Here is an 11,809-nt window from a genome sequence, read left to right on the forward strand (position 1 = left end):
AGCTGTTGGGTGTTTTCCTGCTTTTTGGCCAAGGCAATGAATATTGCATGATGGATCCTTCAAACTTTTTCAGCAATTCTGACTTTGTAGCCATAATCTTTGTCCTGAGAACAATAGATAGGAACTTAAATTCATCTGCGTTGTATTTGAACATAGATTTATGAAAGTGGCTATACTTCTAGCTGTGGCTATAGTTGATCCTGATTTATAGCTAGTGAAGTCATGCCAGGGTATTTGTGCTGAATGGTGTGTTTGGACTTATGCCAGCTGAGAAGAAGTCACTTCCCTGTGAAAAAGTTCACCGACAGTACCAACTGACTTCAGAAATGTTCTCTGTACATTTTATGGTACACCTGTGCTCTGGGGCTGGGGCTACCAGATCCATTGGAGCAAAGAGAGTGTCCGAAGTGTTTTATATTTGCAGAAGGGATTTCACGTCAGAATGGTTTTGAGTGGCACCAAAACAGGAAACATATTATGGAACAGAACACACCCATAATCCATATCTTGTGATCCAACCTATAATCATACACATATCTTTGATCATCGAAACAGGAAAGAGGTCTACTTTCCTAGATTTAGGCTTAAGAATGCAAAACAACCTGCAATCCACACCTATGATAAAATAGTCTTAACATAAACAAAAGGGTGACACCACTAGTATGATACCTGAGGGCATGCATGACCTAAACTGTTTTATTTATTGACAGTTGTCTTCATACTAGTAAATAGGGGCAGAAAACTACCAGCATCTCCTTTATTGCTTATATTCTTTACTGGGGCCAGTTTAAAATAGTACCCCAGAATGTTCTTAAGGTTCCTTTGCATTGGATTTCCCAGCGTTCTTGCCAATAGACCAGCAAGGACAACAGGTTAGAGTGGTCATGTCTGTTTTCAGAGAGAAGTAGCCCTGCCATGCACGATTTAGGAAGTACTGAAAGTAGCCGCTTCAGTTCCCCAGTCCCTGTCCTACACCAAGGGGAGACAGACTGGAGGGTGCTCTTCAGTTGGCACCTTGCGTTGCTACTATAAGTAGAAAGGATGACATAAGTTGTGTACAGCAAACTCTACACTTCCCAGTTCTATTTATCAAACATGGCCAACACGTGGGATTGAATGGCAGTCCAGCCCCTTGACGTTGACTTAGATTTCCACTAGCAGGCCCAACATTAGTGGACCTACAAAAACAGTGTTGCTTGGAACAACAGTCCCCTGCATTAGTTGGCACAGTGGTGCAGAGGGTCGGGTTTGGGACATGTAAACGGATGCCGGTATAGCTCATGGGGACCTTTGTCACCCTACCGGCCCTGTAAGAGGGGGGTGGGACATTCACCGCACCCTGTCTAGCTTGGTGTCTTCCCCCTGTACTGTCCTGCATACATAAACATACCCTTGTAACATCAAGAGACTGAGACAGACTTCTCCTCCAATGTAATAAGTTGGCTTTGGAATTGAATTCTCTAGAAGTTCCCACTGGCAGTTACTAAAATGGCCCTTTTGGTTATACGATGCCCTGGGTTTTCTCATGCAGTAAGTGTTTTGTCAAGTTACCGCACTGGCCTATTATGTAGCTGTCAACTGGATCCATGGTAATGTCATGCGAGTCACCCCGTTCTCTCTCCTTCTGAGAGGTTTTGAGATTTCAGGCCCGGCAAGGCCACCTGCATTCTCACTTTAGTTTCATTTTGCCGCTTTTCTGGCCAAAGAACAGGAAACCAACCTGGCACGAGACAGAAATGGCTTGGCACTGACCAGATCTCTGCTGCTCTGTCTTTTGTTATCCCCTGTATAATTGTCTTGTTACAAATCACATGTTTAGTATTCATGTCCAGTCACAGGAGACACTCCTTCTGGAATAAGTGCAGCCTCAGCTCTGTAAAGTGGTGCCCCCTTCTTGCATCTGTCTCCAAGACCTTGTAAAAGCTTCAAGTAAATCTTAAAATTTTTAGCACAAAACATTTCTTCCCACCATGGCAAAGCACTTTCTGCCAAATGTTTAGGATGTTAAGTTACTTGAGAAGTTGTGAGAGCAACAAAGTTTGACAGGTTTCTGGGCCCTTGATTTGATAAGTTATTTACTGCTTGTTTCCCAAGTGTATTCATGGAAGCCCTTGTTGATAGCGAATCGTTAAAAGCCTATTGTCATGCATAACCTGGAGTGTTCAGGCAAACAATACTGCAGTCCTTATTAGTTTTGTTACTGCTGATTTCCACATGGTTGCCAAGTGTGCTGCTGTTCCTTGATGACTAAACTAGCCTGTCAAATCGCAGTACTCAACACCATTAAAGACAACTGAGACAAGAAGTTTATAATAAATGCACATCTTTTTAATGTAAACTTCTTCTCCTTGAGAACTATTTACAAAACAAAATCTCTATTTAAAATATGGTGCACAAACAACAAGAATATTCAAACAGAATTGACATAGAATTATGTTTAGACTTGGAAGGCTTGTACATAAATCCTCCTTCTCAGAAGAATAGATCACATCACAGTAGTTAACAGTTGTAAAGCTTTTGTATTAAAAATTACTTACTGGTCAAACAACATTTCTTCAGAATATAAATCTGCACCTCTTCAACAACTTATGTATGACTAGAGCATTTGCTGCATACCTAAAGTAAAGGTCCCTCGAGTGTTGCCATAATGCTAGGTTCTGCTTACACAGTTGGAATGTCATTCATACAGCCAAAGGATCCTGCCAATATTTCATATCTGTATGAAGCATGATGGGCACTGACTTCCTAGACAGTTACAGAAATATATAAATATATACACTTTCCTTCTTACTAAGAGCACGAACCAAACACTCTTCAAAATGTTAAACATGATCACACTTTGCTTTTAGAGGGTGACAATGTCATCAAAAATTCAACCTGTAAGAAGTCATGTACATTCCCACTGACCATATACAACTGAAAACTAGTGGTCATGGTATGTTTAGGCACTGGTGGATTAGCCCTTATGTGGGACGTTTAGAACATCTCCAATTCTAGTTGGGAGTTAGGCATGACAGGGGGCCTGTCCGGCCACTCAGACACAGTACTAATCCGGCAGATCGGTGCACAGTCCTGCCCTGGGCTCATTATTTTCTAGCTTGTAGCACTTTTCCAGATGTCTTGTCCACGAGGACCTGCAACAGATAGCAGATCCGCGGGACGTACATTCAATCTCTCCCGCACCATTTAGCACTGTAACCTTACCCACCATGGATGATGTGGTTACGGATAGCGTCCTGACAAGCTAGCGCACATTGTACAAAGATAGGTCACTCACGCAGAGGAAGTCCAACTCCAGAAGGACTGAGTTCAAAGTCCGGCCAAGGTTCAGGGCCTGGCGAGCTGCGTGTAGGAGGGCTCCCATGTTGACGGTGCCCCTGCCACCGTGGGGTAGAGAGATCGCTGCGGCGGTGCCATGTAGTTGTAGGGCGGTGGGATGGAGGAGGAGGTGGGGTGCGGGCTGTAGAACTGCTGTGGGGAGTGGGCAGGGGGTGGATAGTCAGTGTACTGTGGTCTGGGTGGGGAGTGCTGGTAGGAGGAATACTGTGGCTGGTAGTTGTAGGAGGAGGCCGGTGGGTGAGGGGTGTACTGAGGGGGAGGAGGGGGAAGGTGCTCCTGTTCCATCTTGACGGGGAGACGCTGCTCCTGAGAGTTGTCTCTGGGAGAGGTGTTCTGCTTGGCCATCCATGAAGACGACGACGTTACGGTGGTTGTAGCGGAGGAAGACATCTGGCTGTAGCTTGTGTAGGGCGGGTGGGAAGGGTGGTGACCGCTGGCCGACGCCGGGTGCCCGTTGGGAGGCAGGTACTGATCGAACTCCTCGACGTCGAAAGACTCCATGCTGGACATAACATCCAAAGGCCCGATGTCCACATTGCTGAAGTCTATGTTGGGATGGCCGTGCCCCTGAGGGTGGTGGTGGTGGTGGTGGGGACCGTCCCTGTGGATGGCCGTGAGGGTGTTGGAGGTCGGGTCGCGCTTCATGCCGTCGGCCTTGAGCGCCGTCATGCCTTGGTCTTGTTTTGGCGTTGTCGGCGGGGTGGGTGGGGCCTGGCTGCTCGGTGTCACGCCGACCGACCCGTCATGGGGGGACGGTCCCTTCAGGTCTTCGGGGCTGTGCGGCTCGCTGCCCGTGGGAGACTCCGCCTGCAGCGCCTTGAAGAGCGTGTTGGCGGAGATGGGCGACGCCTCGGAGCCAGCCTCGTCCCCGGACCCCTGGTTTGCCTTGCTGTTCTTCCGCCGGCGGGGCTGGTACTTGTAGTCGGGGTGGTCTTTCTTGTGTTGGACGCGCAGCCTCTCGGCTTCCTCGATAAACGGCCTCTTCTCGTCCTCATTCAACATACTGCAGGGAAGGAGAAAATGAACGAAAGGAAACATTAATGTTTGTGTACGAATTACTTTACTGTGAAGTACATTCACAATCAAACAACAGAGTACGAAAGTCAAACACCCCAGCGAGAGGTGCGAACTTTCCCACACCAGCCCACTCACTACGACCCGCCAGCGCCCTGTTCGACAACCCCAGATCTAGCTAATGCAATAAAAAAAAGGTTTCCCTGCCAAAAAAGACATGATCCTAGCGCGGGAAGGTTTAGTCGATAGGCGAGCTGCTGATTATTTGGTACGCCGGAGACGTAATGAAGTTACGGGGCATGTTTGTCAAACATGGCGATCAGCTGTGGGACGTGCTCCCCCAGAGCAAATGGCCGTCTTCCAGAGAAAGTTGCGCGGGATCCTTCAAAGACCAAAGTCACAAGCTATCCTAACACCACTTTAGATCGAGCCCGCTAATCAGTACACCCGGCGGATTCCCCGAGTTTCCGATAAAGTACCCAGCTGCACGCACCCCAGAGAAACCTGTTGCTGATTGTACACCGGCCATGCCGTGCCGGGTGTATCGGCATGCATCCACCCATGAAAAGTTGGAGTTGGAACTCCCACTTACCGCCATAGCTTCCCCAGCGTCTTGCTCAGCTCGGCGTTGTGCAGGTGAGGATACTGGTCCGCCAGCTTTCTCCGGGCCGCCTGGGCCCAGACCATGAAGGCGTTCATGGGCCGCTTGACGTGGGGCTTCGATTTGGACGATCCGTTGACTCTGACCGGCATGGGCACCAGCGTCCAGTCGTACCCCTTCAAAACATTGCTGACAGCCTCGCGGATCTGGCTCGGGAACTTGTGGCGCTTCCTGTCGCTCGGCCCGCTGCCGTCCTCCGAGCCGCTGCTGCTCTCCTCGTCATCGGTGTCCTCCCGCTCCCGCTTCAGGCTCTCCAGCTCGGCGGGCTCCTCCTTCACCTCCACCGGGGTCTCCGTCTCGCTCATGGCGGGAAGTGGCAATGGGCAGAGTCCGGAAAGTTTGGGACACAAGCAGCACACACGCTCTACTGTTGATCAGTGCAGTGGAACTGCAGGCGAATCACGTCCTGGCCCGGCACCGTACTGATCGCCGCTAAACTCAAACTGACGTATAATTAGGAAAACAACTCGTCGATAATTTAAATGAAAATCCGCCCATGTCTGAAGCAAATGGGGCCCGCGCAGACATCAATCATTGGATACGAGCACGTGGATTGGTGTCTGCGTCTGACCCTTATCTAAACCTCCATCAAGTGGGGTGCATTACCGCCCGGTGATTGGGCGGAAGTCCCGTAGGGCGGGGCCTCACGACCGCGGAGAATCACGTAAGGTGTTGAAAATGAATTTTATCTGGGTGTCGTCTGTGTGGCTTGAAGTTTCCGACAGATAGGTACCTATCCTCACCTGTCTTCAGTCGTTCCTGCTGATCGTATAAAACTAGAGTGTGTAGAGATAATATGTCCCAGACCTACCCTGCAGCTGGGTGAACATGTCTGACGAAATATCTCGTTTCACAACCTGAACCTACGCCTCGGAGCGACGTCATAATTTCTGGGCGACTCGCGGGAAAGGAAACTTCGCAGCCTAAAAAGTACAGTCACATCCAGTACCCAGTCCAGGCAGTGATTTTCCCTTTACAGTAAATTGAAAACCATTAGCGGTAAATTGAGCCAATCACTGCTGTTGTGTTTGCTGTGGGCTCCCCGTGTTCGTGCCCACTGCGATTGGCGGGGCAGGGAAGTGTTCGGTTACCTTGCACTTGCTCGGCTTGTTGATGCCGACGTTATCTTACGATCTGCGTGTCGGAACTTCCTCTAAATCACAAACAGACAATCTCCTCAACGCAAATCCGAGAGTTCAGTCCCTAGTTGGTTTTGAACTTGAACGGTGCGAGCTATTCCCCCATTATTTAAAAGTACACGTATAGCCAATATATTGTATAACTACATGTACACAGACGAAGAATCGTTACCGACGAGTACGGAATACACGTGATTCGCTGACCTTGGTTTGTCTATGGTTACCGACAACAGAAAATCGACCCGCGCAGTCACATGCCGTCAATGAAATGAAAGATCACTGAACTTGAACGTGATAGCCACAATCGGCACGGGGTACAATATTACAAAAGGGTGCGCTGCTATTGCTTACCCCAATAAAAGGAACATGTGGTGTATAATAATAATACATGTAGATTCGTCGTTAAAATTTGCCATAGCTTGGTTGGGAACGCTTCATCTGGACTTGGTATAAAATTATTTCACGGTTTGAATGCCGCAAGGACCAAGCCGGCGTCGCTGACACAGAACGCCGGGTTAGTAGGTGAACGCAAAGATTGACGGAGAAAGACCAGAGAAGTCCCCAGTGGCGGGATATTCCCTGCCCCATGGCGCGTTCTGCGGGAGATGGGAAGCAGACCAACATAACACCCCCACACGTGGTCTCAATAATGTCAGCCAGCACTTTCTCCCCGTCTGCAGATATAGGTTTTTAATCAGTGCCCGATATCGTGCGGAGACCACCCCGGAGAGGCTAGGTCCGGGCTGGGCGGACCGATGCGGTGGGAGGGGATGTCCTGGATACGGACTCCCCTCCCCGCTGATGGAACCTGCCTGTTACGGGGCCAAGGAGTCGTGACCGTGGGCGACCCAGAGCACAGCGGGGAGAGGGGGTGGGAGGGGCCCGTAAGTCGTTTACAGCTTAGCGTTCAGGTGATCTGGGACGCGGAAGATGGCACCGAATGACTGATGCTTTACACCTTCTCCAAAGATGTTCACTATTACTCCGATAATTGCGGTGTCACACTATCAACATCGATCAACTTTGCGTTGATCGTTATCAAATCAGACACTTTCACTTACCAGCTAATCTAAAGTCTCTCTTATCCTATCTACATGCCAGGAGGCATTATAGTACAGACGTGAGAGATATGGTCGTATGTAAGCCGGACAGTTTCAGCTGGTTCTCGTTATACCGAAACATCCTCAATTTGTTGGAGACGTCCCGTACAAATGGAGTTGCGGTACGGGGCGCTGGTCGGACCCCCAGCCTTGCCCGGGACCAGGCTAGGGGGTCATGGGTGATTGATCGAGCCAGCCGATAACGGGCTTATCGTGCAATCTGATAGTCGCCAATTAGGATTTTTGATCGGACCTTACGATGTCCTGGTTTTCACACTTTTACGGCCCTCCCACAATGGGTCTGTGATGGACCGTATCGGCGGATTTTGGCGGGATTTCAGCCGGTGCTGCGGGGGACACCGTTCTGCGGCTAACGAGCTGTAGCTGGATGTGTCCTGGAATTAACATCGGCTGCCCCGAAACATATGTTTTCATTTTAGCCACTTCTAACCATGGCCGTGGCGTGGAGCGGCGCAGAGCCCCTGCCTGAGGTGAACACCTGCAGCTTGGTTGTGTGTGTCATCGGCAGCAAATCCGGTGGTGCGCTGGTCGTGCGACACTGTTTGGATCATGTAGACAACCCCTGACATTTCAACCCCCTTCCCCGCCAGGGTCGGCTTATTAGCCAGATCAGCTGTATCCAGGCTTTTCAAGTTGTAAGGCTGAAATATCAAAATATAGCAGACAAGTACGGTCGGTTTTAGCATCATAGATACTTATCTAGCTTCCGCAGTATCGAAGTGGGGAGGGCTGAGAAGCCATAGCAGCCCCAGTCCCCCCACGCGACTCAGTGGTGTGGAAAATGGAGCTAGTGTATGCTGATGTCATGGTGTGATTTGATTATCCCATTGTTAAGCCTGTCATCTCTGCTTTTGTTCCCGCCCTTATGGGTCGTTTCTGGACGAGGTGCTAATTCCCGGTGCTTGTCACGTTTATCTAGGGTCTGATGTGCCACGGCTTCTGTTTATTTCCTCCTCACAACACTCTCACTTTTTCTTTCCAAGACCAGATGGCGTCCCTTATCATGTCCACGCAAGACGTTGCCCACAAATTGCTACAAGTACGGTGTGAAGGGAAATTTTACGGATGGACACACAGCTTAGTGCCGGACGACATCGCGTCTGAATGGCCCGAATGATGAAGGACTCTATGGCAATTTACATCTGAATACGTGAAGGCTTATCCATCATTTCTATGGTTTAGTTTTTCCCAGCCTCTTGTTAGGGAACGTCCACTCGCCCGGGGATATTCTATTTTCTGTGGGCTCTCTTGGGGATTCCGGGGAGAAATTTGATTCTTTCTGAAAGTGAAAAACGTGCATATTCACTGCATTATCCGACTCGTTGTCAGAATGATAGATATTCTGTATCATCCACGAGTAGGTCTTGCTTCAAGTTTGCCGAAGTTGCTCCATATACTTTCGATAAACGCCTACACTTCCACCAGGGAATTATTTACATAATTGTGGCCGCTGCCTATTAACTTCCTCTCCTGGGGCCAAATAATCCTGGCTTATATTCCTACAGGAAAATTTTGACACTAATGAACGATTATTATTTTTTTCTCATATTGTATTAGCGTTATTCATGAATTTCGAATCCCCGTGGCCGTATTACATCATTTATTTAATTATGGTAAGTGCTTGTTAATGCTTGCGGAGGTTGGAGTAGAGGAATGTTGTGTGCCGTTCCCACGGTTGGCTACTGTGCAGCAGGCGATGTCCGGGGAATACCCGAGTACGTACTGCTGCGATCATTTCCTGTATAGACACATATAAGCGGCTGTAATGCGCCTCTTCCTCGTCTGGCGCATAGCTGGCAGAGATAGTAGGGGAATATTGACACGAGGAGGTGTTAGATATACTACGGAGTGATGAGACTAGGAAATGATTATTTTTAAATGAAGTACTCTGGGGGAATGTAATTTTCTTTAGTAAAGGAGGGACATCTTGAATCGGCGACTGTTGGCGAGGAGTTTTAAAACTGATTGGACTATTTATTCCATAGCAACCAACGTTAGTTAATGCTGTAGTAGAAGCATTGCTACCATATCCTGCATAGTTCTATAAGATTCACGAGTTAGCTTTAGGTTGCTCTCTCGGAATAGTGATCACTCTAAGGTGTTTATGCCACACTAAACCCACGACCCCTTCCTCCCTGGCTAGTACTAAAAGAATCCGTGACCCTTACGTGGTGTATGTTTAATGTTTGTATAATGCTACCATTTGAACGTACTAACTGACATTGACCAAGCTTTCACGTCCTTTAATAACTTGTCCCTGTCTGTTGGTATCAGTTGCATTGGTTTATGGAATATATTGATATTTTTCAGTCATAGAGTTGGCTGACGGTCAGTTCTACACATTTGTTCTGAAGGGGCGTTCCTCCTTACCTGGTTAGCGGATATACAGTCCCATTATGTACATACAACTGTATACTTTGTTTGATGTCTAAGTACAAAACAAACATTAGCGGCATGAACATTACTGTGTTTGCCCGAATCCGACTTTACTGTGGATATTTGACGATTCTGATTCATGTTACTTTTGGGGTTGTCACTTAGCATATTTGACGACTTGGTTAAACATTTTGATGTTAAAAGTTTTGATTAAAAGTTTAGCTATATTGATACGGAGCATAACTGGGGATGAGTGTACAATGTTTACTGCGTAACGAAGTAGCATGTGGATCTTGTTACGGTCATTTATTAGGGTCGTTTGGAACATTTTGTGGAACTTCTAATAAGTATATGTCGTTTGTGGCGTATCTCTATGACAATTTCAGTTTAGTCTACGTGGATGTATGACTTCAAGAAAAGCAAACTATATATTATTTTCATACTCATAGCCGGTTGAAGCCGATGTATCATATCAGTCCATTATTATTTCTGTTGTGTGTGTTATGTTGTATCCAGGTGTATCAATATCGCTTTGGCGTCATGACAGATAGATTTGTATCCTTTAAAAGCACGATAACAAAGATGAAATTTTTCATTTGTTTACTTACATATTTGTACATCATTACACATTATTCGTAAGACGGCTTCTGACTGTCAGTGTTTACAATATAAATATTGGAACTGTTCGTGCGCGTCAGTGTCGTTATTGCGTCTTGATTGTGGATGATTTGGTTTGATTATTTAGTCGTATTCTAATACATTTTTAGGGCCAGATGCATACAAGAATGTAGTTATGATTCACAAAACAACAAGGTCAAACGTCCCAAACAATGTTGATTTTATTCGGTAGTCACCACATGAATCGTGTTTATTTACGCACAAGTCGCGCTAGGAAACTCCGAATTTCAAACGACCGCCGACCCGAACACGAGTCATTTCCTCTCCTTTCATCGCCACCAACACCGTCCGAAGGTAGAACAGAGTAATTTCACCGGTAGGGTGATTCCAGGGTCCACCCAGGCTCTACCAGGCTTCGTGGAATCGGCAGAAAAGAGAAGAAATCGGCCAAATACACAGATTATGCCAGGGGAGTTGGTCCGCTCTCTTGAGCGACAATCGGACCAACTTCCCTAGCTGGCATAATCTGTATATTTGGCCAATCATTCTACTCTTCGCTGCCGCTTCCCGAAGCCTGGTACTAGTGGTAGAGCACAGACTAGCTCCGCCCGCCCCGGAGTGACCCCACGGCTCCATCACGCCCCGCCGTCAGGTGTTCCTACTGTTGATAAACCTGAGGGAAACTTCGGTAACCCGCCGGCTACCCACGTGTTTGTATTTGGCAATCGAACCATTCTCTCCCGCTCTCCGCAAACGATGCTATCTTTCAAAATAAATAGACGAAATGACGCACTTGGCAGGAAGTCCTGTTTGTCTGGTCACGTCTTCAAATCAAGAGGTACTCCAAGGTAGTCCTCAGTCCTGAAAGGTGCAGTAAGGACCGACAGGTGTACTGTGTACCTACGCAAACGGCCCAAGAAAAGAACGGCAGGGCTATCAAAAGACATCTTGAAGCAGTTGTTTTCGTACGTAAGAAGAACGGTAATGAGCTATTTTTGGTCGTCATTGTTGAATGTTTTTGAGTGTTATGAGATAAAAGGGAACTATAAAGGCCTGTTTCCAAGGAGACCACGTCGCCTAAGGTGAAACCCACACAAACCGACAATAACATAATATTCCGCACGTGTGCTGAGGTCACTTATTAACGAAAGTCATTGTTAAGTTCTTTTGTTGACTGTGTGATGGTAATCACTTATTCTATTCGTCATTATTGGCTGTTTTCTTTTAGTGTTGTGAGATAAAAGGTAACTACAGAGGACCGTTTCTTGGACAACATGCCCGGAATTGCGTCATTTCGTCACCGTACGTTTGCGTTTTGGTCATTTATAACAAATCCTTGTCCTCGGATTAATTTTTTCTTACGGATCTAGCAATATGCATTTACCTTAAATGTAGTTAAAGTATTTTATCTGTCAGTGCTAAATCTATTATTCCCTCCATTGAAGTGTTCTAACCCCTACAGAAGTATCTGATATCGAAAACCGTATGATAGCCTTTGGAACGTTAGCGAAAGTAAGAGGTCATAATCTATGCCAAGGTGA

The 11,809-nt window shown here is 47.2% G+C and overlaps 2 protein-coding genes across 2 annotated transcripts; both read right to left on the reverse strand.

Annotated features, from left to right (window-relative positions):
• Positions 1 to 2,310: 2,310 nt before the first annotated feature.
• On the reverse strand, positions 2,311 to 5,462 carry LOC109486129 (transcription factor Sox-10-like). The gene is made up of 2 exons (XM_019789833.1): positions 4,946 to 5,462; positions 2,311 to 4,342 (listed from the first exon to the last, which is right to left on the reverse strand). Exons 1-2 carry the CDS (start codon positions 5,317 to 5,319, stop codon positions 3,328 to 3,330), a joined length of 1,389 nt encoding a protein of 462 aa, XP_019645392.1. The 5' UTR covers positions 5,320 to 5,462; the 3' UTR covers positions 2,311 to 3,327.
• Positions 5,463 to 5,599: 137 nt separating this feature from the next.
• On the reverse strand, positions 5,600 to 10,289 carry LOC109486138. Its single transcript, XM_019789844.1, has 2 exons — positions 7,707 to 10,289; positions 5,600 to 7,004 (listed from the first exon to the last, which is right to left on the reverse strand). The coding sequence occupies exons 1-2, from the start codon at positions 7,961 to 7,963 to the stop codon at positions 6,848 to 6,850; spliced, it is 414 nt and encodes a 137-aa protein (XP_019645403.1). The 5' UTR covers positions 7,964 to 10,289; the 3' UTR covers positions 5,600 to 6,847.
• Between the last annotated feature and the right edge of the window lie 1,520 nt (positions 10,290 to 11,809).

The sequence above is a fragment of the Branchiostoma belcheri genome, unplaced genomic scaffold (genome assembly GCF_001625305.1).
Source record: "Branchiostoma belcheri isolate BF01 breed outbred unplaced genomic scaffold, Haploidv18h27 scaffold11, whole genome shotgun sequence".
In the NCBI taxonomy this organism is placed as follows: Eukaryota; Metazoa; Chordata; class Leptocardii; order Amphioxiformes; family Branchiostomatidae; genus Branchiostoma; species Branchiostoma belcheri.